A 26216-nucleotide genomic window follows, 5' to 3' on the forward strand; every position below is an offset into this window, starting at 1 on the left:
AAGGGGCGCAGAGCAGATTCATCAGGATGTTGCTAAGACTGGAAATTGGTAAGCCTGGGTCTTTATTCCCTTGAGCGAAAGATGCCGAGGGGGGGATCTTGCAGAGGTTTATAAAATCACGAGGTGCATGGATAATGTGAATGTTCAGTCTTCCTCTCAGGGTAAGTGGTTCTAGAACGAGAAGGCATAGGTTTAAGATGAGGGGGGGAAAGGTTTAGGAGGGACATGAGGGGCATTTTTTTCACTGAGATGAATTCATATCTGGAATGAGCTGCCAAAGGAAACTGTAGAAGCAGGTTGTAGAGCACGACGAAAGAACCAAAGACGTTCATCCAAACCAAGGCTTTTATTAACTAGAAGACTGGGGCGTATCACAAGTAGATCGACCAGTCCAGAATGACCTGGTCTGGCTAGGAGCAACCCTTTAAGACCTGCCAGTAAGTGAGGCTACACTCTCAACCAATCACAGTCATCCGACACGACCATCTGTACATATACACTTTGGTGATAGAATCTGTACTATCACACAGGTACAATAGTAATGTTCCAAAGACATTAGGACAAGAAGGAGTTGGAGGGATGCAGGCCAAGTGCAGGCAAATAGGATTAGCTCAGAATGCCATAATGGTCAGTCTAGGCTAGTTGGGCTGAAGAACTTGTTCGATATTGTATGACTCATGTTCCCCACAGCAAGCTGAAAGTAGTTTCAGTTTCGTTGCTTATGACAGGAAAAGAATGCAGCTGAAAATGAGGTGAAAGATGCATGGAGAGTGAATTAGAATGTAAGTCTGACTCGATCTTATTTACTGTGGGTTCAGTGGAGTTAACAGGAATAACATTGTAACACTGGCTCGGTGCCACTTAAGCAGATAGAAAAGTTGCCAAAAGTTAAAAATTATAAAGCATCTTGTTTGAGGCGAAAGCGATCGAGAGGAGCAGAGGCCAGGGAAGGAACACCAGAACTTAGGGCCTAGGCGCATTGAAACTTCCGATTTGCTGGTAAACAGATTTGCAGGAGCTCAGACTGGTGGAGATAGGGAAAGACATTGTCTATTTTTGAACCTGCAGTTTGATTTGCTAAAAAATTAACCTTTTAACTGCACCACTCCAATACATTTTGGAGGCTGCGAGGAAACCCAGGCAGACACAGGGAGATTTGAACCAGGATCGCTGGCGCTGTGATAGCGTTGCACTAACCATACAATGGGTCAATAAGTTTGTGGATGATAGAGGTTGGGGGAGTTGTTGATGGAGCTGAAGGTTGTTGTAAGTTACAAAAGGATAAAGACGGGATGCAGAGATGGCAGATAGAGTTCAGTCAGGATAAGTGGGAGGTGATGCATTTTGGAAGGACAACCCAGAAGGTTGATTACAATGTTACGAGCCCAGAGGACGCAAAAACCCAGCAGCAATATAAATTCACCAAGGCAAATGGTTACTTTAAAGGTAATTAAAAGCAACTTTTGTTTAACGTGAAAACAGGATCAAACTTTAACTTACTTAACCGGGAGTAGAGTCTGGTCGGGAATAAACAGCCCTCCACAGACAAAGTTGGAAAAAAAAGTTAAAAAAAACAAGGCAGAGAAGAAAAGTATTAAAAAAAATCACAAGATTAAAAAGTACAAGAAGAACTTGAAGATGACACCAAAGAAGGAAAAGTCAACAATGTCAAGCAAAGAAGAGATAAAGAAATCGCTGGAGAAAAAAAGAGGAAGGCCTTATCGGTATCCAGGAGCAGGGAGCTCTCCCCAAGAGGATGGCCTGATCGGTGAGCGGGCAGCTGGGCGGCGACGTCCCCTGGGGCGGTCTCGAACTTTGGCTTGCAGAGACCGAGAAGGAAGTGCCAGCGCGCATGTGCGAGGAGTCGCGCAGTACGCATTATAGCAGGGACGCTGGTGGAGACGGACACAAACAGCGGGATGCTGAAGCGGCAATTGGAGAGGCCATAGAGGAGACATCAGTAGAAGAAGGAGCAACACGCAGCCATGAAATGGAGCGAGGGAAAGAAGATGGGGAGGAAGATAAAGACTTACAAGAAAAAATACAAGGTGAAAAAACAGAAGCAGATGATTGATAAAGAATACTTTGACAGTCAAATAAAGATACTAATGGACACAATAATGACTGAGTTCAATACTATATAAAAACTATGCAAGAGTCAGATTTAAAAATGCAAAGAATGGAGAATTCTATGGTAGACATGAGAAAGCGAGGTGATGATGTGGAAGACAGAGATGTCTCCTCTATGGCCTCTCCAATTGTCGCTTCAGCATCCCGCTGTTTGTGTCCGTCTCCACCAGCGTCCCTGCTATAATGCGTACTGCGCGACTCCTCGCGCATGCGCGCTGGCACTTCCTTCTCGGTCTCTGCAAGCCAAAGTTCGAGACCGCCCCAGGGGACGTCATGGAAATGGAGGTGAATGAGTTAAGAGAAAAACTGGAAAATAGAGATAAGGAGATTAAGAAAATACAAGATTTATTAGCCCAAAAAATGGACATTTTAGAGAATTTTAGCAGATTAATAATGTAAAAATGGTGGGCCTGAAAGAAGGTGAGGAAGGGGCAGATAGAAAAGGATTTATAAAAAGATGGATCGCACAGATCTTGGGAGTGGAAGAACTCCAAGAAGAAATAGAAATTGACAGAGCCCACGGAGCATTGGCGGCAAAGCAGAAACCGTGCTCCATTCTAATAAAAATGCAACAATATACATTATACGAGAGAGAAAATATTGGAACTGGCAATGTAAAGAGTGAACCATTGGAGTACAATGGAATTTTTAAAATCCAGATATCAGCTTTGGTTTTAAAGAAATGACAGGAGTTTAATTTAGCAAAAACTGTACTGTGGGGAAAAAAGGTTTTAACTTTGTGTTGTGACATCCAGAAGTGTTGAAGGCATTCATTCCTGGTGGGCAAAATAGACTGTTTTCAGATCCCCAGAAGAAGCTCGTCACTTTGCAGACCGATCACCAAATAATCAACAAGAAGAGGAGTAAACAAGTTGATGAATCTGGTTTGTCCCTTAAACAATAAGGATGTTAAAGAATTGGATGCTTGGTTTACTACCAAAGAAATAATGGATACACTTCAATCTATGTCGGGTGGTAAATCTCCAGAGATGACAGGATTACTTCAGAATTTTATAAGGCAGTTCTTTTGTTGATGGAGATTTTAGATCAGACAGAGAAAACTGGTTCTTTTCCTGATTCTTTTTCTTAAGAAGGAGAGAGATCCTTTGAAGGCAGGGTCTCAAAGACCCAGTTCCTTGTTAAATGTGGACTACAAGACAGTAGCTGAGGTTCTGGCCAATAGACTGGCTAAATATTTACCTGATTTAGTTCATGTAGATCAGGCAGGTTTTATCAAGAACCGTTATTCAGCAGATAATGTCGTAAAATTGATTTCTTTCATTAATATTTCTCGGGAGCAATCTGACCAACCGATGATAATTTCTTGGGATGCTGAAAAGGCCTTTGGCCACCGCCAGTGGGCTGATCTCACCTCCAACCGTACATCTTGGCGCCTCACAGCTCGGCGGGCAGTAACCTCCTTTGAAGAAGACTGCAGAGCCCACCTAACTGTCAAAAGACAAAGGAGGAAAAACCCAACACCCAACCCCAACCCACCAATTTTCCCTTGCAACCGCTGCAACCGTGCCTGCCTGTCCCGCATCGGACTTGTCAGTCACCAACGAGCCTTCAGCAGACGTGAACATACCTCTCCATAAATCTTCGTCCGCGAAGCCAAGCCAAAGAAAGAAGAAAGAATGGGGGTTTTTCTTTAAGGATTTGGAAAAGTTTAATTTTGGGGCCTCTTTTTACTGGTTGGATTAAGGCTTTAAATAAAAATACCACTGCAAGCATGGTAACAAATGGGCAAATGTCTTTGCCTTTTACATTAACTAGATCGACCAGACCAGACAGGGCTGTCCTTTGTCACCAGCTCTGTTTGCATTGGTTATTGAGCCTTTGGCACAGAGGATTAGGCAAGATAAAGGTATTAAGGTAAATTCTGAAGAATATAAGATTAATCTGTTTGCAGATGATGTTTTGATATATTTAACACATCCCCTGCAATCTTCGGAGACTTTCCATAAATGTTTGGAACAATATGGAGCATTGTCTGGTTATAAAGTAAAATTGGAAGAAGAGTGAAATTATGACTCTAGCTGATATGGATTATTCGTTGTGTAGACAACTTGTGAAGTTTAAATATTTTGGTATTATTAGATCATTTTGGACATACTTTGAGTCTTTCTAGAAGATCTAAATTTGAGATTTTGCTCTCTAATGTTGGTAGAAAAGTTTTATATTGGATATGTATACTTTATTGCAAATCAAAATGCCCAAACCGGGCGTTGACAAAACTAGAGAGAAATGAGAAAATGATTTAGGATGTCTAAATGGCTAGGATGTCCTGATGACTGGATGTCGATAGGTGAGGATGGTATGACTAAAATTGTGAATGTAAGATATAGATTGGTTCATTATAACTTTATTCATCTTGACTCCAGAGAAATTAAAGAAATTCAAATATGTCACTTCAGATCTATGTTTTAGATGTCATAAAGAAGTTGGAACTTTTTTAGATTCGGTTTGTTTATGTGAGATGGTTAAACCTTTCTGGAATAAAATTAAGGAATTTTTAGAAGTTATGTTGAAGTTTAACCATTTGAACCTATATTTTTTATTGGTACATATTAAAGCATTGAGTTTGGAATTAAAATTAGATAAGTTTCAAATTGCTTTTATAAGGTTGGCTTTAGCAGTAGCTAGGAAATGCCTTGCAGTTACATGGAAAAATGGTATTAAATTGAATATTCAACGATGGCATGTGGAGACGAGATCATGTATTCCTTTACAGAAAATAACATATAATTTACGAGATAATTGTCCTTTTTTGTGAAAACTTGGAGCTCAGTTAGATATCGATTAGAATTTTACCAGACGGGAGAAAAACCAATTGGCTCAAGATAGAATTATACAAATTAGGAGAAAAAGTCCCGGAACATTTACTCTATAAATGAGATGAGAAACTGGTGCAACACAATTCACCGATACTACATCATGTATTAAAAACGTGGAAGAGAATACATCTGGAGCGAAAGATGATAAATTATCAACCAAAAATCCAACTGACGCAAAACCCATTAACATCTTTTACAATGGACAATTGATTTTTTAAGGAATGGGCGAGAAAAGGAATTAAAAGAATAAAAGATTGCCTTTTGGGAAATAATTTATTAACATTTGAACAGTTAAAAGACAAATACGGAATATCACATGGTACAATTTTTTATACTATCAGTTGAAAACTTATTTAAAAGAAAAATTGGGAACTAGCCTAAGATTACCTGAGAGTAGCTGTTACGAATACTTAATTACAGACACGGCAATAATAAAATAATTTATTACAAACATGATTAGCAAATTGCAATACAAGGAAAATGAAGCAATGTTGGGAAAAAGATTTAAATATACGAATAAAAAATGAAACATGGAAAGGACTATGCACAGGAACCATGAGTAGTACAATAAATATTTGGTTTCGTATGATACAATACAATTGGCTCCATAGACTATATGTTACACCTAAAAAGTTAAAAGAGTGGAATCCAACAATATCAGACAGTTGCTTCCATTGTAAACAAGAAATTGGAACAAGATTACATGCAATTTCGACATATACAAAAGTGAAAACTTTTTGGGAGGATGTAAACTTAATATTAAATAGAATTACAAAAAAATAAGATACCAAGATATCTTCCTGTTAAACAATATGAAAGACAAAGAATTAGATCTAAAATTAGAACCGTACATAGGGTTTATTGGAAACTGCCAATTTCAGACCGCCATCTCTTAAAGGGATAAGTACGATAATACTTAAATATGGAATTTTGGACGACACAATTTCTTTAATTGTTTATTTATTTTTCTTCGTATTTACATTATGGGGGTGGGGAGGGTGGGGGGAAAAATTAAAATGTCACTGTGTACATTTTAATGATGAATTCACAGTGAAGTATCAAATAAAAAATTATTTAAAAAACTATTAACTTACTTAACCCCCTTCTAACTCTAAGTGCACGTGTATGTAAGTTTAGAAGAGTTCTTTAATTCACAGTCCAATCTCACTTCTCATTCCTCCAAGTTCACTGGTGTCAGGATAATTCTTATACTGTGGACAGAATTTAACATTTATGAAGTTTTGGTGCTTGAAAGGTAAATGGTTACCGCTCAGGAAGTAGATTTGTTGTTCACTGGACACCCACAAAGCTGATCCCAATTCAACCACGTCAGTGACTTGCTGAAGAAACTTGCCCCCTCAGGGTTCTCCAGATGATAACCTCTTTCTTTCAGGTCACCACAGAGTTCCTTTTTGTTTCCCTTATTTCAAGTAAAACATTAGGCAGCCAGTCCTCTCCTCTTGTATGGACCAGAAGGGCTTTGACCAGGCTGAACTAAGCACTAACAACCTGTCTTTAAAATGGGGTTTTTCCATTAGTTTCCCAGCTTGTCCTGTTCCAGTCCCAGTTGCTGCTGCTGAACTGTAAAAATTGCAGAACTGTATTCTTTCTCTCAGAGAAAAGCCTGTTTTACCCTCTCTGCTTGCAAAACCACATGACCCTCTTCGAACAGCAACCTCCACTCACAGACTGCGGCTCCGAACCTAATCCTCCAAGTTCTTTCATCTGTTGCTTTTCAAAACAACAATCCATTAGCAAAGTCCCTTGAGCACTCCCTAAAGCTTTTTCAAAGGTTCTTGGAGCCGGTCTGTCTAGCTTGAGCAGAGCTCCAGGATTTTAAATGAGATCTGTTTTGAAGTGTTGGTCTGTGACTTACACTAAAAAAAACCTGCCACACTTTATCTCTATATAAATCATATCTATATACAATATCTCTTGTGTCTTGGTGTGAGCTTGCAGGCGCCTCAGATTAAAGAGACTGCCATCCGTGCGGTACCGGATGTAAACAGCATCTTCATTGTTGGGGTCTTTCATGGCTTGGTTCAGCATCGTGCTGAAGAAGATTGAAAAGAGGGTTGGTGCGAGAACACAGCCTTGCTTCACGCCATTGTTAATGGAGAAGGGTTCAGAGAGCTCATTGCTGTATCTAAACTTGTCCGTGAACTACTCTTTGCAGATGATGCCGCTTTAGTTGCCCATTCAGAGCCAGCTCTTCAGCGCTTGACGTCCTGCTTTGCGGAAACTGCCAAAATGTTTGGCCTGGAAGTCAGCCTGAAGAAAACTGAGGTCCTCCATCAGCCAGCTCCCCACCATGACTACCAGCCCCCCCACATCTCCATCGGGCACACAAAACTCAAAACGGTCAACCAGTTTACCTATCTCGGCTGCACCATTTCATCAGATGCAAGGATCGACAATGAGATAGACAACAGACTCGCCAAGGCAAATAGCGCCTTTGGAAGACTACACAAAAGAGTCTGGAAAAACAACCAACTGAAAAACCTCACAAAGATAAGCGTATACAGAGCCGTTGTCATACCCACACTCCTGTTCGGCTCCGAATCATGGGTCCTCTACCGGCACCACCTACGGCTCCTAGAACGCTTCCACCAGCGTTGTCTCCGCTCCATCCTCAACATCCATTGGAGCGCTTACACCCCTAACGTCAAAGTACTCGAGATGGCAGAGGTCGACAGCATCGAGTCCACGCTGCTGAAGATCCAGCTGTGCTGGGTGGGTCACGTCTCCAGAATGGAGGACCATCACCTTCCCAAGATCGTGTTATATGGCGAGCTCTCCACTGGCCACCGTGACAGAGGTGCACCAAAGAAAAGGTACAAGGACTGCCTAAAGAAATCTCTTGGTGCCTGCCACATTGACCACCGCCAGTGGGCTGATAACGCCTCAAACCGTGCATCTTGGCGCCTCACAGTTTGGCGGGCAGCAACCTCCTTTGAAGAAGACCGCAGAGCCCACCTCACTGACAAAAGGCAAAGGAGGAAAAACCCAACACCCAACCCCAACCCACCAATTTTCCCTTGCAACCGCTGCAATCGTGTCTGCCTGTCCCGCATCGGACTTGTCAGCCACAAACGAGCCTGCAGCTGACGTGGACTTTTTTACCCCCTCCATAAATCTTCGTCCGCGAAGCCAAGCCAAAGAAGAAGATATACAATATAAAACACAACATATTCTGTCACAGTTGGTTACTTAGGAGTGTGGATGAACAGAGGAAATTTGGGATCCAAATCCATGCATCCCTCAGGTCACCGCACAGGTCGATAGGATAGTTAAGAAGGCCTATGGGATATGGGATTCATTAATAAGGGGATTGAGTTCAAGAGTCAAGTGGTCATGTTATAACTCCACAAATCTTTGGTGAGACCACACTTAGAGTATTGTGTTATTTTCTGGTCACCACATTATAGGAAGGATATGAAAGCTATAGAGAGAGTGCAGAGGAGATTTACCAGGATTTGCCTGGATTGAAAATAAGTTTTATGAGGCAAGGTTGACAAGAATGAAGGTGGGCTGCTAAAGGATATGAAGGCCACATGTGCCCGGAGGCAGAGGAGGTTGGGGAGGTCCTAAGTGAATACTTTGCATCAACATTCACAAGAGAAAAGGACCTTAATCATGGGGAGGTCGAAATAGAACAGGCCTGTGTGCTGGACAATGTGGAGATTGAAGAAGAGGAAGTGTTGGACCTTCTTAAGAACATCAAGATTGATAAGTGCAATATACCCCAGGCTGCTGGGGTAGAGAAGAGATAGCTGGGGTAGTAGCTATGGTCTTTCAATCCTGTTTGACTGCAAGGGAGATGCTTGAGGATTGGAGAATGACAAATGTAGTCCCCTTGTTTAAAAAAGGTAATAGAGAATCCTGGGAATTATAGACCGGTGAGTCTAACGTCAATGGTGTGCAAACTAATGGAGAGGGGTTCTTAAGGATTGGATCTATGAACATTTGGAGAAGTGCCATCTACACAAGGATAGTCAGCATGGCTTTGTGAATGGAATGTCGTGCCTCACGAGCCTAATTGAGTTATTTGAGGAGGAAACAAAATAAATGATGAGGGTTGGAGGGTTGATGTGATCTACATGGATTTTAGCAAGATATTTGACAAGGTCCTCTACGAGAAACTCATCCAGAAAGTCATGAGGCATGGGATCTGTGGAACTTGGGATGTAAGCATTAAAAAAATCTGCTTGTAGGAAGAAAGCAGAGAGTAGTAGTGGAAGGAAATTATTCTGCCTAGAGAGCGGTGACTTGTGGAGGGGCCGCAGGGATCTGTTTTGGTCATTTTTATAAATGACCAGGATGAAGAGGCGGAAGGATGGGTCAGTAAGTTTGCAGAAGACACGAAGGTTGGAGGAGTTGTGGATGGAGCTGAAGGTTGTCGGAGGTTACAAGAGGATAGAGACAGGATGCAGAGTTGGGCAGAAAAGTGGCAGATGGAGTTCAATCCGGATAAGTGTGAGGTGATGCACTTTGGAAAGATGAACCAGAAGACTGAGAATAGGATTAATGGTCGATTACTTGAGTGTGGATGAACAAAGAGAACTTGGTGTGCAAATCCATACACCCCTCATGGTTGCCGCACAGGTTAAGAAGGCCTGTGAGACGCTGGGATTCATTAATAAGGGGATTGAATTCAGGAGTAGAGGCCATGTTGCACCTCTACAAATCTCTGGTGAAAGCACACCTGGAGTATTGTGTTCAGTTCTGGTCACCCCATGTTTGGAAGAATGTGGAAGCTACGGAGAGATTGCAGAGGATATTTACAAGGATGTTGCATGGATTGGGAAACAAGTCTTATTCTTTAAAAACTTTTTATTTTTCACACTATGAACCATACTGACCAAAATACATACAGACATTTTTCTCTTGAATATATACAGTTTCATTTTCTCCCCTTTTTTCCCCCTCCTTCCCTCCCTCCCTCACCCCCCTCCCCATTTATTCAAAGTTCAATCTATATGATACATTAAACCCGTTAAACAATGTCATCACTTAATACAAATAAACAAGAAATTTGTGTCATCTACTTTTACATACTGGGTCAGTTCATTTCGTTGTCTTCTCCTTCTGTCAATTTAGGGGGTGGAGGTCCGTGGTAGGATTTCTCTGTTGTGTTCCATGTACGATTCCCATATTTGTTCGAATACTGTGATGTTATTTCTTAAATTATATGTTATTTTTTCCAATGGAATACATTTATTCATTTCTAAATACCATTGCTGTACTCTCAGGCTCTCTTCCGATTTCCAGGTTGACATTATACATTTTTTTGTTACAACGAAGGCTATCATAATAAATCTTTTTTGCACTTCATCCAGTTTGAGGCCAAATTCTTTACTTCTTATATTACTTAGAAGAAAGATCTCTGGATTTTTTGGTATGTTATTTTTATGATTTTATTTAATACCTGATTTAGATCTTCCCAAAACGTTTCCACTTTCTCACATGCCCAAATTGCATGTAGTGTTGTTCCCATTTCCTTCTTACAGCGAAAACATCTATCTGATACTGTTGGGTCCCATTTATTTAACTTTTGGGGCGTGATATATAGCCTGTGTAACCAATTATATTGTATCATGCGTAACCTCGTGTTTATTGTATTTCTCATGTTTCCGGAGCATAGCTTTTCCCATGTTTCATTCTTTATCTTTATGTTTAGATCTTGTTCCCATTTTTGTTTAGGTTTATAGCTTGTTTCCTCGTTCTCTTTCTATTGCAGTTTGATGTACATGTTGGTTATAAATCTTTTAATTATCTTTGTGTCTGTAATCACCTATTCAAAGCTGCTTCCTTCTGGTAACCTCAGCCTGCTTCTCAATTTGTCCTTTAAGTAGGTTTTCAGTAGGTGATATGCAAACATTGTACCGTGAGTTATTCCATATTTGTCCTTCATTTGTTCAAAAGATAATAATTTATTTCCCAAAAAACAATTTTCTATTCTTTTGATCCCTTTTCTCTCCCATTCTCTGAAGGAAAGGTTATTTGTGACAACTTTAAGAATTATTATAGAGCAGCACAATTAAGATACCTATCAGATTTTTATCAAACAAGGGAAAAACCAGATTGGACTAGATTAGAACTAGATAAAATAGGGGAGAAGATTCCCGAACATATTTTATATAAATGGGATGAAAAATTGGTTCAACATAGGAATTCACCAGAACTGCACCATCTGCTCAACATTTGGAAGAAGATTCACGTAGAAAGGAATAAAATAAATTATCAACTACCAAAATTAATATTGACGCAAAATCAGCTAATCCCTTTCACAATAGGAAACAAGTCTTATGAGGTAAAATTGACAGAGCTCGTGCTTTTCTCTTTGGAGCGTAGAAGGAAGGGAGGAGACTTGGTATAAGTCTGCAAGATTATGAGAGCCATAGATAGGGTGGACAGTCAGTACTTGTTTCCCAGGGCAGGATCAGCAAACACCAGAGGACGTGTGCACTAAGTGAAGGGAGGGAGGTTTAGGGGAGACATCAGGGGTAGGTTTTTTACACAGAGAGGTGTGGGGGCCTGGAATGCCTTGCCAGGGATGGTGGTGGAATCTGAAACATTGAGGACATTTAATAAACTCTTAAACACATGGTTGAATGAATACTGGAGGATTATGGGGTAGGGAAGGTTTAATTTTTTTGGGAAGGGATATATGGGTCAGCATAACATTGAGGGCTGAAGGGCCTGTACTGTGCTGTATTGTTCCATGTTAGTAGAGCAAAGGATGAGAGGTGTCTTGATAGAGGTCTACAAGATTATGTGAAGCATAGATAGGCCAGCGCCTTTTTCCCAGGGTGGGAGTAGCTAACGCCAGAGGACATGCGTACAAAGTGAAGGGAGGAAGATTTAGGGGAGACATCAGGGAGTGTGGGTGCCTGGAATGCCTTGCAGAGGCTGTAGTAGAGGCTGAAACATTACTGGCATTTAATAGACTCTCAAGCCCCTTTCAGACTTGCAAGTGGTCCCAGGAATTAATGGCCAATCAGCCTAAAAAGGGTCTAGAGTGAAAGGAAAATCTTCTCAATGCCAGCATGAAATGATGTCATCCCATGCTGGGGATAGACTGCCTCGACCTCTAGTACAATCCCCGGTGTGTGGAGACGCCGGTGTTGCAATCAGTCAGTTGCATTCTGGGATGGAAATGACCCAAATTTTTGCATGAGTGCAAGAATATGAAGGAAGAAAAGATTAAAAGGAAGGTATAAACTTTGCTGTGGGAAAGTCACAGTTGGGGATGGAGAGAGGAAAAAGCATTCGCGGACCATATTCAAACAGCATGGGAAAGTTGGTAGTGCTATAGCGCACAATTTATAAAGACCATGGGAAAAAGCGATGGTGGACCTAACTTCCCAGAATACCATCCGGCAGAGAAACCACTCCATGAGTGCTCCATGCATGCAGCCGTGCATACAGCTCTTTCTCTGCCACACAGTCTTTATATATCGTGCACGATAGCGCTACCAACTTTCCCGTGCTGTTTAAAAATCGTCCGCTATTGCTATTTATTGCTAGGACTTTCCCACGCTCCTTTATTAAGGTTTACATAGGTCGGCTCAACAACAACAGGGGCTGAAGGGCTCCTACTGTGCTGTACATAAAGCTTAGGCATGATTACCATGGTTAATGTGATTTATAACATAACATAACATAATATATAACATAACAATTACAGCACGGAAACAGGCCATTAGGCCCTTCTAGTCCGCACCGAACCAAACACCCCTTTCTAGTCCCACCTCCCTACAATTGACTCCGCCGCCACTATTTCTCCCGGAAGCTCATTCCACACGTCTATCACTCTCTGAGTTGGTGTGAAAAATAAAAAATAAAAAAAAAAGCTTAGGCATGATTAATTTTGTTCAAATATAAGATCATAATACTTTGATCAGGATTTAGGGCAGGTCCACCATCGCTCGACGTGTCATGACTTCACCAGTAAAAGGAATAGTCCTAATCACAGGGATGGCTTCTTGCGGTGTCCTGGTTAAGAGTGGTCAAGTGTGAACACGCCATTCCTACACTGAACGGCCAATGTAGTGGGATGCAAGTGTAAAAGGGGCTGTAGACGTGCACATGGATGAAAGAAAAATAGAGGATTTTGAGGTAGGAAGGGTTCAATACTTTTTTTTGGAAGGAATATATAAGTCGTCATGACATTGAAGGCCAAAGGATTAGTTCTGTGCTGTAGAGTTCTATGTTCCACCAATTTCTTTCACAGTGATGGAAGTGTGGGGATATGAACTAAGGGTGGGCAGAGACTTGAAATGGTTTTTTTTTGTTAAGTAATTTATTGTAACTGAAGTATATTTTTGTTATTAAAAAAAATTGGGGGCTGAAGAGCCTGTGGTGTAAGTTGAAACAAAACACTGGAGGAAAACTCAGCAGGTCAAGAAGTGCCCTTTATGGAGCAAAGATAAAGATACATAACCAATGGTTCAGGCTTGACCCCTTAATCAAGGTATGGACAAAATGTAGACCGGCACACAGACAAAATAGGAAGGGGGGAGGCAAGGGAGCATAATACCACAGGCAGGGGGTATTAGGTGGATGGGAGGGAGAGCACAGCAGCAAACAAGGGGAGGGGGGGTGGCTTTGGGAATCGAGGGGGAAGGGGGTGGAGAGTTGGTGGAAAGAAGGCAGAGGGATGGGGAAGAGAGAGAGAACAGGCAGTGGACTAGCAGAAACCAGAGTTCACTGTGAATGCCATCCGGCTGGAGAGTGCTCAGACAGAATATTAGGTGCTGTTCCTCCAATTTACAGGTGGTCTTAGTTTAGCAGTGCATGAGGTCATAGAGAGAAATGTCAGCTTGGGAGTGGAGCGCAGAACTGAAATGGTTGGCCACCGAGAGATGCCTGTCACTGATGCAGACAGAGCGAAAGTGCTCACCCAAGCAATCTCCCAGTCTGCGTCCAGTCTCTCCAATGTTGTTTGGGCGCCTGCCAACACTTTTCCATGACTTGATAAGTAAGATTGAAAGAGTGCAGAGAAAATTTACTAGGATGTTGCCGGGTCTTTAGGAGTTGAGTTACGGGGAAAGATAGAACAGTTTAGGACTTTATTCCTTGGAGCATAGAACAAGGGGAGATTTGATAGAGGTTTACAAAATTGAGGGGTATAGACAGAGTAAATGGAGTAGGCTCTTTCCACTTAGAGTGATAAATATGAGGACATATCTTTAGGGTGAAAGGGGAACAGTTTAGGGGGAACTTCTTCACTTGGAGAGTGGTGGGAGTGTGGAACGAGCGGCCAGCTGATGTGGTGGATGCAGGCTCGCTCAGGTTTTGAAAATAAATTGGATACATGGATGGGTGAGGTCTGTAGGGTTATGGAATAGGTGCAAGTCAATGGGGCTAGCGGAATGATGTTTTGGCTCAGACTAGAAGGGCTAAATAGCCTGTTTTTTTGTGCTGTAGTGTTCTATGATTCTAAGAGCTCAAGCTCAAAACGTTGGTTCTGTATCTTCGTTTGCTGTATAAAGGACACTGTTTGACCTGCTGAGTTTCTCCAGCTGGTTGTTTTTTTACTTCAATCACCGTGTCTGCAGACTTTCGTGTTTTACTGGTGGTGCAGGGCCACTAAGGTTCACCAGTTTAACCCATCGTGAGCAGGTCAGAGACACTTACCGGCCCCAGCGAGGTTCTGCTGCTTTAAACATTGAACATGCACTAGAAAAGGAATGTTTGGGACGGCCAGGCAGCAAGGCAATGGCCTGCACTGCAGCCTCACAGCAGCGGGACTGGACGGGAAGCCCTGTGGGGCAGGCGCACGCATCGAGTGGTGAGCGTTGCTCAGCGTGGTAGGGACATAGGGCATGAGGGAAAAGGAGGGGAGGAAAGACGAAGCAAGAGGAGGAGGGGAGGAAGGGGAGAGGGGTAGGGTGAGGGAAGAGGGGGAGGAAGGGTAGGGCTGGGGGAGGGAGGAGGGGTAGGGGAAGGAGGAGGGGTAGGGGTGAGGGGAGAAGGGATGAGGGAGAGCAAGGGTAAGGGAGAGGGTAGGGAGGAGGGGTAGGGGTGAGGGGAGGAGAAGGTGAGGGGGAGGAAGGGTAGGGGAGTGGGGTAGGGGTGAGGGAAGAGGAGGAGATGTATGTTGAACCATAGACATTTCAGCACAGAACAGGTCCCTTCGGCCCTTCTAATCTGTGCCGAACCATTTTTTTTGTCTCGTCCCACTGACCTGCACCCAGTCCATAGCCCTCCATACCTCTCCCACGTACCTGTCCATATTATTCTTAAATATTAAAATTGAGTCCGCATTCACCACTTCAGCTGGAGGCTTGTTCCACACCCCCACCACTCTCTGAAGTCGTCCCCCCTAAACTTTTCCCCTTTCACTCTTAACCCATGTCCTCTGGCTTGTATCTCACCCACCCTCAGTGGAACAAGCCGATCCACGTTTACTCTGTAGTAAAACACAAAAATTAGTAGATACCGTAGTTGAAGTAAAACCACAACGCTGGAAAAACTCAGCAGGTCACACAGTGTCCTTTACATATAACCAATGTTTCGGGCTTGAGCCTTTCATCGAGGTATCAAATTTATGTTTATCTTGATGAAGGGCTCAAGCTTGGAATGAGGGTTATGTATTTTTACCTTTGATATATAAAGGACACTGTGACCTGCTGAGTTTCTCCAACATTGTGTTTCTACACTTACTTTGTTATTTACTCTGTCTGTCCCCTTCATCATTTAAAATACATCTATTAAATCTCCCCTCATTCTATGCTCCAGTTACTGTCCTAATAAAGTTCCAATAAAGTCCCTGTAACTCAGTTCCTGAAGTCCGGGAAACATGCCAGTAAATCTTCTTTACAGTCTTTCCTGTAGTTCGGTGACCAAAACTGCGCACAATATTCCAAATTTGGCCTCTTTTTTAATACTTTATAAATTTTTAAATGACAATAATAGTTGCATTCAATTCTAAATTATTTCACATGTCGTACATATAATCCCACCTTCCCATCCCCCACCCCTCAAAAAAACACAGAAAAGGAAACAAGAAAGAAAATCTGGAGAATGTCATGAAAATAAAACATTTATACAATAAAATCTATTGGAGGTTACCAAGAAGTGAGGTCTTCAAAGAGTCAATCGTACATGAAATCAAAATTTGTAAATATGGGCTCCATATTTTCCAGAAAACGATATTTATCTTGCAGATTATGTATTTTTTCTCTACTGGTATGCAACTATGAAGTTCTGCGTGCCATCTTTCCATACCTAAATCAATTTCTGATTTCCATGATATTGCTATACATTTCCTAGAAACTGCTAAAGCAATTAACACAAATTCAATTTGATAAATAATTCATTTTAATTTTGGTCTTATAGCCTTAATATTACTCAATAAAAATAACATCGGGTCCTGTGGGAATTTGGCCCCAGTCATTTGTTCCAAAAAATTACCTACCCCTAAGCAAAGTTGTCTAGGACGTTGCCAAGTTGAATGAAAAAATGTTCCAACCTCAGATCTACATCTAAAACATAAATCTGATATGGCAGGATTTAATCTTTAATTTTTGTGGAGACATATATAATTGATGTAAAAAATTATATTGAAATAAGTTTAGTCCATATTATTCTTAAACAACTCCATCCAACCCTTTTCACTTATTTGTGTATTTAAATCTATTTCCCATTTTAATCTTGATTTATGCACCCCAATTTTGTGGGCCTTGGTCTGAAGTAAGTTATACATTACTGAAATAAATTTATTTACAGTAGTGTTAGAAATCAGTAATTTTAATTTGCTTTGATTAGGTAACGTCACAATTAAAATCCCCTCCTACCAATATTTTTTGGTGTGTCTCTGCTAAATACATAAATGTATCCCTAATAAACCCTTCATCATCTATATTTGGTGCATAAATGATCATCAAAGTCCAATCTTCAGAATAAATTTGACAATTTACAATATAAACCTTCCCACGGGATATAAAGGAGGCAGGTCTTGAAATTCAACCTTTGCGCTGACTTTTCAGTCTCCCATTGCAATTCCAATCGATCCGTTCAGCGCAGGCACGCAAGTTCATGCATGCACTCTTGTTCTAGTAAACGTAGTTCCACAATCTCCTTCGGGACGCCAGCGCCAACTTCTTCGTGCTGCCGTCACTCTCGTCACCCGTGGAGGAGGAGAAAATCCAGTCCGAGGCTCTGTTGTTGAAGTAGGCCCAATTTTTTCAAATCTTGTAACTTTTTAAAACTAATTTTCTAGTTGTTGGAGGCTTTCTCGCAGCCGTAGTCAAACTGTACAGGCAAGGCTTAAAATATTAATGAATTCTCCCAGGGGAGGAGGCACTTTCCCATGACTTTTGCTCACACCTTCACGCCACGCCCCCTTTCACCAACTCTTGTACAATTTTATCATAACATCCCAACTCTTATACTCAATACTTTGATTTATGAAGGCCAATATGCCAGCTCCCTTTACTACCCTATCCACCTGTGATGCCACTTTCAAGAAATTGTGTCTGAATTCTCAGATCCCTCTGTTCTACTGCACTCCTCACTGCTCTACCTTTAACTGTGTATGTCCTACCTTGATTTTTTATGCTGATTCCCATTGGGTTAGGGTATCGGGGATATGAATCGGGCACGCAGAATCACGTTGCAACTGAATGTGGAATGGTCTGATGACACCAATCTCTTTTGTAGATTCTGTGGGGTTAACAGCTTATGACTGGAACCATGGTGTCACATCAGGCAAATAATGATGGCCTTCCTCAGTATCACCTTCGGCGGATAGGTCGCAGACCCTCACGGCCAGATGTCTCCAACTTCATTGAGTAAGTAAAGCACCGCTAGATCAAAGAGGAGTGAGGGATTGTTCCGTCAATAATGAGCAAAATATTAAAGTGTGGAAGAAAGATCACAGGCAAAATTTTCCGCAGCATTGAGAAAATATGCCTGGAACCCTGCCGTCGGAGTGCAACAGTAATCATGGATCTGTGCAAAGGAAGAGTCCTTAAACAAGTCTGATTGACTTTGTTGTTTAGGAGACTGATGGTGGAGGGGTGGCAACTGTTCCTGAACCCGGTGGTTTGAGTCTTGTGACATCTTTACTTTTTGATGGCAGCAACCAGAACAGAATCTGTCCTGGATGGTGGGGATCCTTGATGATTGCTACTGCCCTCTTGACAGCAGTGATCCATATAGTTGTTCTTGATGGTGGGGAGGGTTTTGCCTGTGATGTACTAGCTGTGTTTACTACCTTTGTGGGGCTTTTCACTCAGCGGGTATTGGTGCCCCCCTGCCAGGCCATGATGCAGCCAATCAGCACACATTCCATCACACATCTAGAATGGTGGAACTATAGAAAATTACAGCTGCAAAACAGGCCTCTGTTTCTTCTAGTTCGTGCTGAATCATTTTTCTGCCTTGTCCCACTGATCTGCACCCAGACAAGAGCCCTCCATAAGTCTCCCATCCACGTCCCTGTCCAAATTCTTCTTAAATGTTAAAATAGAGCCTGCATTCACCACTTCAGCTGACAGCTCGTTCCACCACTCTCTGTGTGAAAAAGTTCCCTCTCATGTTCCCCCTAAACTTTACCCCCTTTCACATTTAACCTTGTAGAAGTTTGCCAAGGGTTCTAATGTCATACCGAGTCTCTGCAAACCTCTGAAGAGGTAGCAGCACTGACGTGCTTTCTTCACGATGACATGAGCATGTTGGGCCAGGAAAGGTCCTCCGAGGTAGTGCGTCCCAGGCAACTTGCATGGCAACCTTAAGCGATCTATGGGCTTGAACCCCCAAGATCCTTTGTTCTAAGAATAATCTAGTGATTATAGCCAGTGAACCTGACATCAGGAGTGAGTAAAGTTTTGAAAGGTATCCAAAGAGACCATATTTGGGATAATTATCATGGCTTTTGTGCATGAGAGAGATCATGTCCAACTAATCTTATACAGTTTTTGGCCTTCAGAAATCAAAGTATTAAGTACAGGAATGGGGATATTTTGTTGAAGTTGTGTAACACATTGGTGAGGGCAACTTTGACAAATTGTGTGCAGTTTTGGTCACCAAATACAGGATAGGTAGAAAGGTAAAGTTGTGATAGGAGGAGATTTTAACTTTCCATATATTGACTGGCTCTCCCCAACTATAAAAGGCTGGATGGCTTGGAGTTTGTCAAATGTGTTTAGTAAAGTTTTCTTAATCAACATATAGAGGTACCAACAAGAGACAGTGCAATACTGGACCTCCTATTAGGGAATGAGAAAATAGGTGACAAAAGTATGTGCAGGGGAACATTTTGGGTCCAGAGACCACAATGCCATTAGTTTCCAGTTAATTATGGAGAAGGATGGGTCTGGGCCTCGGGTTGAGATTCTAAATTGGAGAAAGGTCAATTTTAAGGGAATGAGAAAGGATCTAGAATGTATGGGTGGAGCCAAAAGATAGGGGAGATCTGAAATGTTTATTTTTTGCATCAGTATTCAATCAGGAAACTGGCACAAAGACTTGGGAAGTAGGAAAACAAGCAGTGAGGTCATGGAACCTATACAGATTAAAGAGGAGGTGGTGCTTGCTGTCTTAAAGCAAATAAGGGTGGATAAATCCCAGAGCCTGGCAAGATATTCCCTTGGTCCTCAAGGGAGGCTAGTGTAGAAATTACAGTGGTTCTGGCAGAAATATTTAAAATGTCCTTAGCTATGAGTATGGTTCCGGAGGATTGGAGGGGAGCTCACATTGTTCCGTTGTTTAAAAAAGGCTTCAAAAGTAACTCTGGAAATTATAGGCTGGTGAGTTTGACATCAGTAGCAGGTAAATTATTTTCTAAGAGATTGGATGTACAATTATTTGGATAGCCATAAACTGATTAGGGACAGTCAATGTGGCTTTGTGCATGGTAGGTATTCTTATAGAGTTTTACGAGGCGGTTGCCAGGAAAGTTGACGAAGGGAAGGCTGTGGATGTTGTCTACATGGATTTTAGTAAGGTCCTGCATGGGAGATTAGTCAGGAAGGTTCAGATGCCAGGTATTCATGGTGAAGTAGTAAACTGGATTTGACATTAGCTGTATGAGAGAATCCAGAGAGTAGTGGTGGATGATTGATTCTCGGACTGGAGGCCTGTGACTAGTGGTGGGCCTCAGGGATTGGTGCTGGGACCATTGTTGTTTGTCATCTATATCAATGATCTGGATGATAAAGTGGAAAGTTGGATCAGCAAGTTTGCAGATGACACTAAGATTGGAGGCGTTGTGGAGAGTGAGGAAGGTTTTCCAAGCTTGCAGAGGGATCTGGACCAGATGGAAACATGGGCTGAAAAATTGCAGAGGGAATTTAATACAGACATGTGTGAGGAGTTGCAGTTTGGAAGGGCAAACCAAGGTAGGACGTACATGGTGAATGGTTGGGCACCGAGGAGTGCGGTAGAATAGAGGGATCTGGGAATACGGATACATAATTCCCTGAAAGTGGTGTCATGGGTAGATAAGGTTGTAAAGAGAGCTTTTGGCTTATTGCCCTTCATAAATCAAAGTATTGAGTACAAGAGTTGGGATGTTATGGTAAAGTTGTCTAAGACCTTGGTGAGGCCAAATTTGGAGGATTGTGTGCAGTTTTGGTCACCGAACTACAGGAAAGATATCAACAAGATAGAAAGAGGGCAGAGAAGATTTATTAAGATGTTGCCTAGACTTAAGGAACTGAGTTACAGGAAAAGGTTAAACCAATTAAGACTTAAATGAGGGGAGATTTAATCAAGGTATTTAAAATGATCAGGGGGATGGACAGAGTAAATGTGAGTAAGCTTTTTACACTGAAGGTAGGTGAGATACAAACCAGAAGGCATGGGGTAAGGCTGAAAGGTGAAAAATTCAGGGGGAACGTGAGGAAAAATTTCTTCACAAAGAGAGTGGTTGGAGTGTGCAATGATCTGCCAGCTGAAGTGGTGAATGCGGGCTCAAATTTAATATTTAAAAAGAATTTGGACACGAACATGAATGGGAGAGGTTGGCAGGGCTATGGGCTGGGTGTAAGTCAGTGGGAGAGTGAAGAATAATAGTTTGGCACAGACTAGAATCACCAAGGTGCCTGTTTGTTGAACTGTAATGTAGGTGCCTGTCCCGCATCGGACTTGTCAGCCACAAACGAGCCTGCAGCTGACGTGGACTTTTACCCCTCCATAAATCTTCGTCCGCGAAGCCAAGCCAAAGAAAGAATGTTCTATGATTTTAAGGTTCTAAGTCAGATAGAAAGAGTGCAGAGAAGATTTACTAGGATATTGCTAGGACTTGAGGAACTGAGTTACAAGGTTAATCAGGTTTGGAGTTTATTCCCTGGAGTGTAGAAGAATGAGGGGAAATGTGATAGATGTATACAAAATTATGAGGGGTTTTGTCAGAGAAAATGTCAACTTTTTCCAGTGAGGTTAGGTGAGACAAGAATGAGAGGACATACATAGATTAAGGTTGAATGCTGAGGTGTTTAAGGGAAACATTTGGGGGAACTTTTTAACTCAGAAGATGGTGAGAATTTGAAATGAGCTGCCAGTGGAGGTGGTGAATGTGGGCTTGATTTTGACATAGAGAAGATTGGATAGGTACATGGATGGGAGGGGTATGGAGGACTATGGTTCAGGTGGATGTTGATGGGACTGGGCACAATAATGGTTGGCATGGTCTAGATGGGTTGAAAGGCCTGTTTCTGTGTTTGATGGAAGATTCTGGCTCCTGCAAGCAAACTGAAGTGAAAACAGAAATACTGGAGAAACTTAGCAAGTCTTGCAGCGTGCATAGGAGATAAAGACTCATAACCAATGTTTCAGGCCTGAGCCCTTTGTCAAGATATGAGCAAAATGCAGGTAGGTTCCTGAGTATCTTTACTTCCAATGGATGGTGCAAGACTGGCTGAGTTCCTCCAGTATTTTTGTGTTTTTATCACAATCGCAGCGTCTGCGGACTTTTAAGTTTCACAGTGGACGAGGATATGTGCCGCGGTTGATGGGATAGGATTAGTTCAAATTGACACTGAAGTGAAGGTCTCGATAGTCGATAATGTGAGAGCTGATGCATTCTCTGTTTCTCTCCAATCCCCTTCCCCTTCCCCCCCACCCACCACCACCACCACCCGTGAAGCTTCAAGAAGCGGATCACCCTGATTGGTCGGAACAGAGAGGTGGTTGATTACGTCCTGAACACTGCCAATGAGGTGCAGAACAGGAGCATTTCGAGGATCCATGCCCGTGTCATCCGTGCTCTCCCAAGCAACCGGCACCGGCTGGTTGACTCGAGCTTCACTGGGGTTTACATCAATGACCGAAGGCAGGACGGTGCGTTAGACAGCGGCGGCAGGTGGTGTCCATATCATAATACAAGATTGCCACTTCTACAGATGGTTTCTTCCACAAAACACATCTCATTTCAATGATCACTTTGAACCTTGAGTGCTACAGCCTACAGCCAGTAACTGACTCCCAGGCCTTTGTTTTACCCCGCTGTTTCTGTTGTATAGATGATCCTGCAGATCCCTTGATTACATTCTCGCCCGTAACCCAAGCCAGGTTTACTGACTGTTCTTCATTTAAACTAGTGATTCCCAAAGTGGGCGCTGCCGCCACCCCTGTGGATGGTGGAAGGATCCAAGGGAACGCTGAGGCAAAAGGGGGCAGTGAGGAAATAGGGGGCGTTCCAAACCTTCAGACTCGTTATTATTCAGTTTGCTACGAAGTTTAATGAAGAAGCCAGTGCAGTAATTTTCTGGCCAGATCCGGGGTGGCAGTAGTGAGCAAAATAAACGGTGACATGGTGTTCTCGCAAGGGGTGGTCTCAGTGGCCGCCATGTTGTACTGGCGTCACTACCACCCCCTCAGTGCAACAACCACTCATCCCCCAGCATCGCCGCTAACCCCCCCTCAGCACTGCCGCTAACCCCCCCCAGCGCTGCTGCTCAACCCTCCCCCCCCCCCCCAGCACCACCGTTCACCACCCTCCACTCCCCCACTGAGCAAGCACATAACTCTAAAGACTGTACAACAGGCTTTATTCCAGTAAAAGTCTGAATACCAGTTCATGCTTTGGTGGCTCTTGTGTGACTGGGTCAGGAGGGGCTACCTCAGGTCTATAATCAGGTCAGCTGATTGACAGCCAGCCAGATGGAGTCAGCCCCTTAGGTGGTCTTCCTGCAGGTACAGAGATTGCTCCCTGCAGTAGACTGGTGGTCGTATCACCACACCCCCCACCCCCCCCCAGCACCTCCTCTCACGACCCCCCCCCCCCCACCAGCGCTGTTGTATGTGGGGAGGTGTTCAAGATATGGCCTGGATGCCAAGGGGGTGGCAGACTTTAAAAGTTTTGGACCTAATGATTTAAACTCCTTGAACCTCTTAAAGCAAACTGGAGAAAAAGCCTTCTCACTGAACTCAGTATTATGTGACATTTAAACCTGAATGCCTGTTTTGTTAGATCCACTGAAGAATGATGAAAATTCAGTACTTTCAAGTTTCCCTTATTGTTGTGTAATTAGTGCAGACCCTGTAGTATTACATGAAATTGCTTTCTGCCTGCCATAAGGCAGGCAATGAGTCACCATTAATGTTGCCCAGTGCCCCTTACATGAAGAGAGAGAGTCCCTTCTGAGTCACTGAGTGTCCGTAGCTTCTCCTCCAGCGCGCCTGCAGCCCCACAGATTCCTGTTTGATCCATCCACAACTGAAGCTCCAAACCTCCATCGTGATCAAGAAGTCTTCAGCGCCCGAGGCCCCTTTGGAAGCCCTTCTTGCCCTCAGTGCCCTTTTGAATCCTGGCTCCGATACCTGGTCTCCATCAGCCGGTCTCCGTCAGCCGACAAACTGCAAGTCGCCTGCAGCCTGCGCAGGTCCCTCCGCTTCTAATCTGTGGCCACCTTCCCTGTAGGGCCATCTCCCCTGCTTCTCCTTCTCAGGCGGGGGTGGTCTCCCCGTTTCTGGCGCCCTGTGCCAGTTCATTGCTTCCTGGAGTCTGCAACCTTGTGATTTTGTAATTTTACATACAACAAATCCACTGTACTTTCAGGAAGGGTGAAAATCAAAAGAGAAATTTGTTTGACTTGCTTCATGCTTCTGCCTTTCATCTCCAGGTGATGTTATCCTTAGAGAAGGGGACACTGTAACCTTTGGGCATCCCCAGAGTTCCTGTCTGGATCAAGGCAAGAGGATTCGCCAGCCTAACTCAGAATTTCACTTCTTGGTAAATGTGGCTTATAGATAGCATCATGTCCTGTGAACCAGAAACTGTGGAATAAAGCTGGGGGTTCACAAGCTCATAACAGAACCGAAGTCGGCACGGTTGGTGTAGCGGTTAGCACAATGCTGTTACAGCGCCGGCGATTGGGGTTTGAATCCCACGCTGTCTGTAAGGAGTTTGTATGTTCTCCCTGTGTCTGCATGGTTTTTCCTTAGGGGTTCCAGTTTCCTCCCACCATTCAAAAAGTACTGGGACATAGGTCAGTCAGGTGTAATTGGGTGGTATGGCCTCATGGGCCATAATGGCCTGTTACCATGCTGCATGTCTAAATTGTTTTTAAAAGACCATACCTGCATATGGTCCTTGCTGGAAGGGTTCAACTCGGTTTGTAAAATTAAAAATTGGAACCAGAATAAGCTATAAAGGCTCTTGTTGATTTTAATTTTTAAATATTTATCCATACAGCACGGGTATCACACCATTTTGACCCATGGGTCCGTGCCGCCCAATTAACCAACACCCCCCCAAGTCATTGGGTAGATTTGAAGCTGAAGTTGATTAGTATAGGCCTCAAAAGTTATGGGGAGAAGGCAGGAGAATGGGGTTGAAAGGAAAGACACATCAGCTATGATATGACTTTATTCCCTGGAGCGTAGAAGAATGAGGGGAGATTTGATAGAGGTATTTAAAATTAGGAGGGGGGACAGACAGAGTAAATGTAGGTCGGCTTTTTCCACTGAGGGTAGGTGAGATACAAATTAGAGGACAGGGGTTAAGAGTGAAGGGGGTAAAGTTTAGGGGGAACATGAGGGGGAACTTCTTCCTTCACAGAGAGTGGTGGGAGAGTGGAATGGGCTGCCAGCTGAAGTGGTGAATGTGGGCTCAATTTTAACATTTAAGAAAAATTTGGGTAGGTACGTGGATGGGAGGGCTATGGACTGGGTGCAAGTCAATGGGACGAGGCAGAAAAATAATTGAGGCAAAGACTAGAAGGGCCGAAGAGCATGTTTTTGTGCTCTAATGTTCTATTGCCTTACCGTTCATTGTGTAGGCCCTGCCTTGGTGTACCTACCGAATTGTGGCGCCTCACCTTCTGTGTTATTATTTTAAATTTAGGCATACAGCATGGTAACAGGCCATTAAAACCCATGAGTCCATGCCGCCCAAATACCCCAATCAACAAATCCTCCATACGTTTTGAAGCATGGGAAGAAACCGAAGCACCCGGAGGAAAACCATGCAGACACGAGGAGAATGTACTGTGATAGATTATAAATATGTTTTTGGTAGGTAAATTGGGGCAGTTTTTTTAGTGTAGGTCGCATACAAACACTTTAAAAACAGATCTTATTTAAAATACTGGAGCTCTGCTCATGCTAGACAGTCAGGCGTCAAGAGCCTTTGCAAAAGCTTTGGAGAGTGTTCAAGAGACTTCACTAATGGATTGTTGTTTACAAAAAGGCAACAGATGAAAGAAATCGGAGCTGCAGGCTATCTGGAGTGGAAATTGCTGTTCTAAGAGGATCATGTGGTTTTGCAAGCAGAGAGAGTCAAACAGGCTTTCTCTGTGTGTGTGTGTGTGTGTGTGTGTGTGTGTGTGTGAGAGAGAGAGGGGCTTAATTCAGTTTTGCAGCTCTACTGTCAGCAGCAGCAGCTGGGACTGGAACAGGACAAGCTGGCAAGCTTGTGGAAAACCCCATTTGGAAGATGGGTTGTGATTCCTTAGTTCAGCCTGGTCAAAGCTCTTGTGGTTTATCCAAGAGGAGAGATCTGGCTGCCTAATGTCTTACTTGAAATAAGAGAAACAAAAAGGAACTATGTGGTGACCTGAAAGAAAGAGATTATCATCTGGAGAACCCTGAAGGGGCAAGTTTCTTCAGCAAGACACTGAAGTTGAAGGTTACAAGGAATCAGTTGTGGATGTCCAGCAAACAACAAATCACTCTTTGAAAATCGATAAGAACCTTCCTGAGCGGTAACCATTTACCTTTCGAGCACTAAAGCCTGGTGAACTTCATAAATGTTAAATTCTGTGCACAGTCTAAGAATTGGCTGCAACCAGTGAA

At 43.0% G+C, this 26216-nt stretch overlaps 1 protein-coding gene across 3 annotated transcripts in view; it reads left to right on the plus strand.

The window, feature by feature from the left end:
- The first annotated feature begins 721 nt into the window (after window positions 1-721).
- The window catches only part of LOC138751994 (uncharacterized), a 150868-nt gene continuing 125373 nt past the window's right edge, over window positions 722-26216 (plus strand). For all 3 annotated transcript variants that reach the window (XM_069915122.1, XM_069915123.1, XM_069915124.1), the window contains exons 1-4: window positions 722-782; window positions 17637-17767; window positions 22066-22259; window positions 24044-24153. In XM_069915122.1, coding sequence (XP_069771223.1) covers window positions 17658-17767; window positions 22066-22259; window positions 24044-24153 — 414 coding nt within the window. In that variant the 5' untranslated portion in view covers window positions 722-782; window positions 17637-17657. The remainder of the gene's footprint in view (window positions 783-17636; window positions 17768-22065; window positions 22260-24043; window positions 24154-26216) is intronic.

Source organism: Narcine bancroftii, chromosome 1 (genome assembly GCF_036971445.1).
Source record: "Narcine bancroftii isolate sNarBan1 chromosome 1, sNarBan1.hap1, whole genome shotgun sequence".
NCBI classification, from domain to species: Eukaryota; Metazoa; Chordata; class Chondrichthyes; order Torpediniformes; family Narcinidae; genus Narcine; species Narcine bancroftii.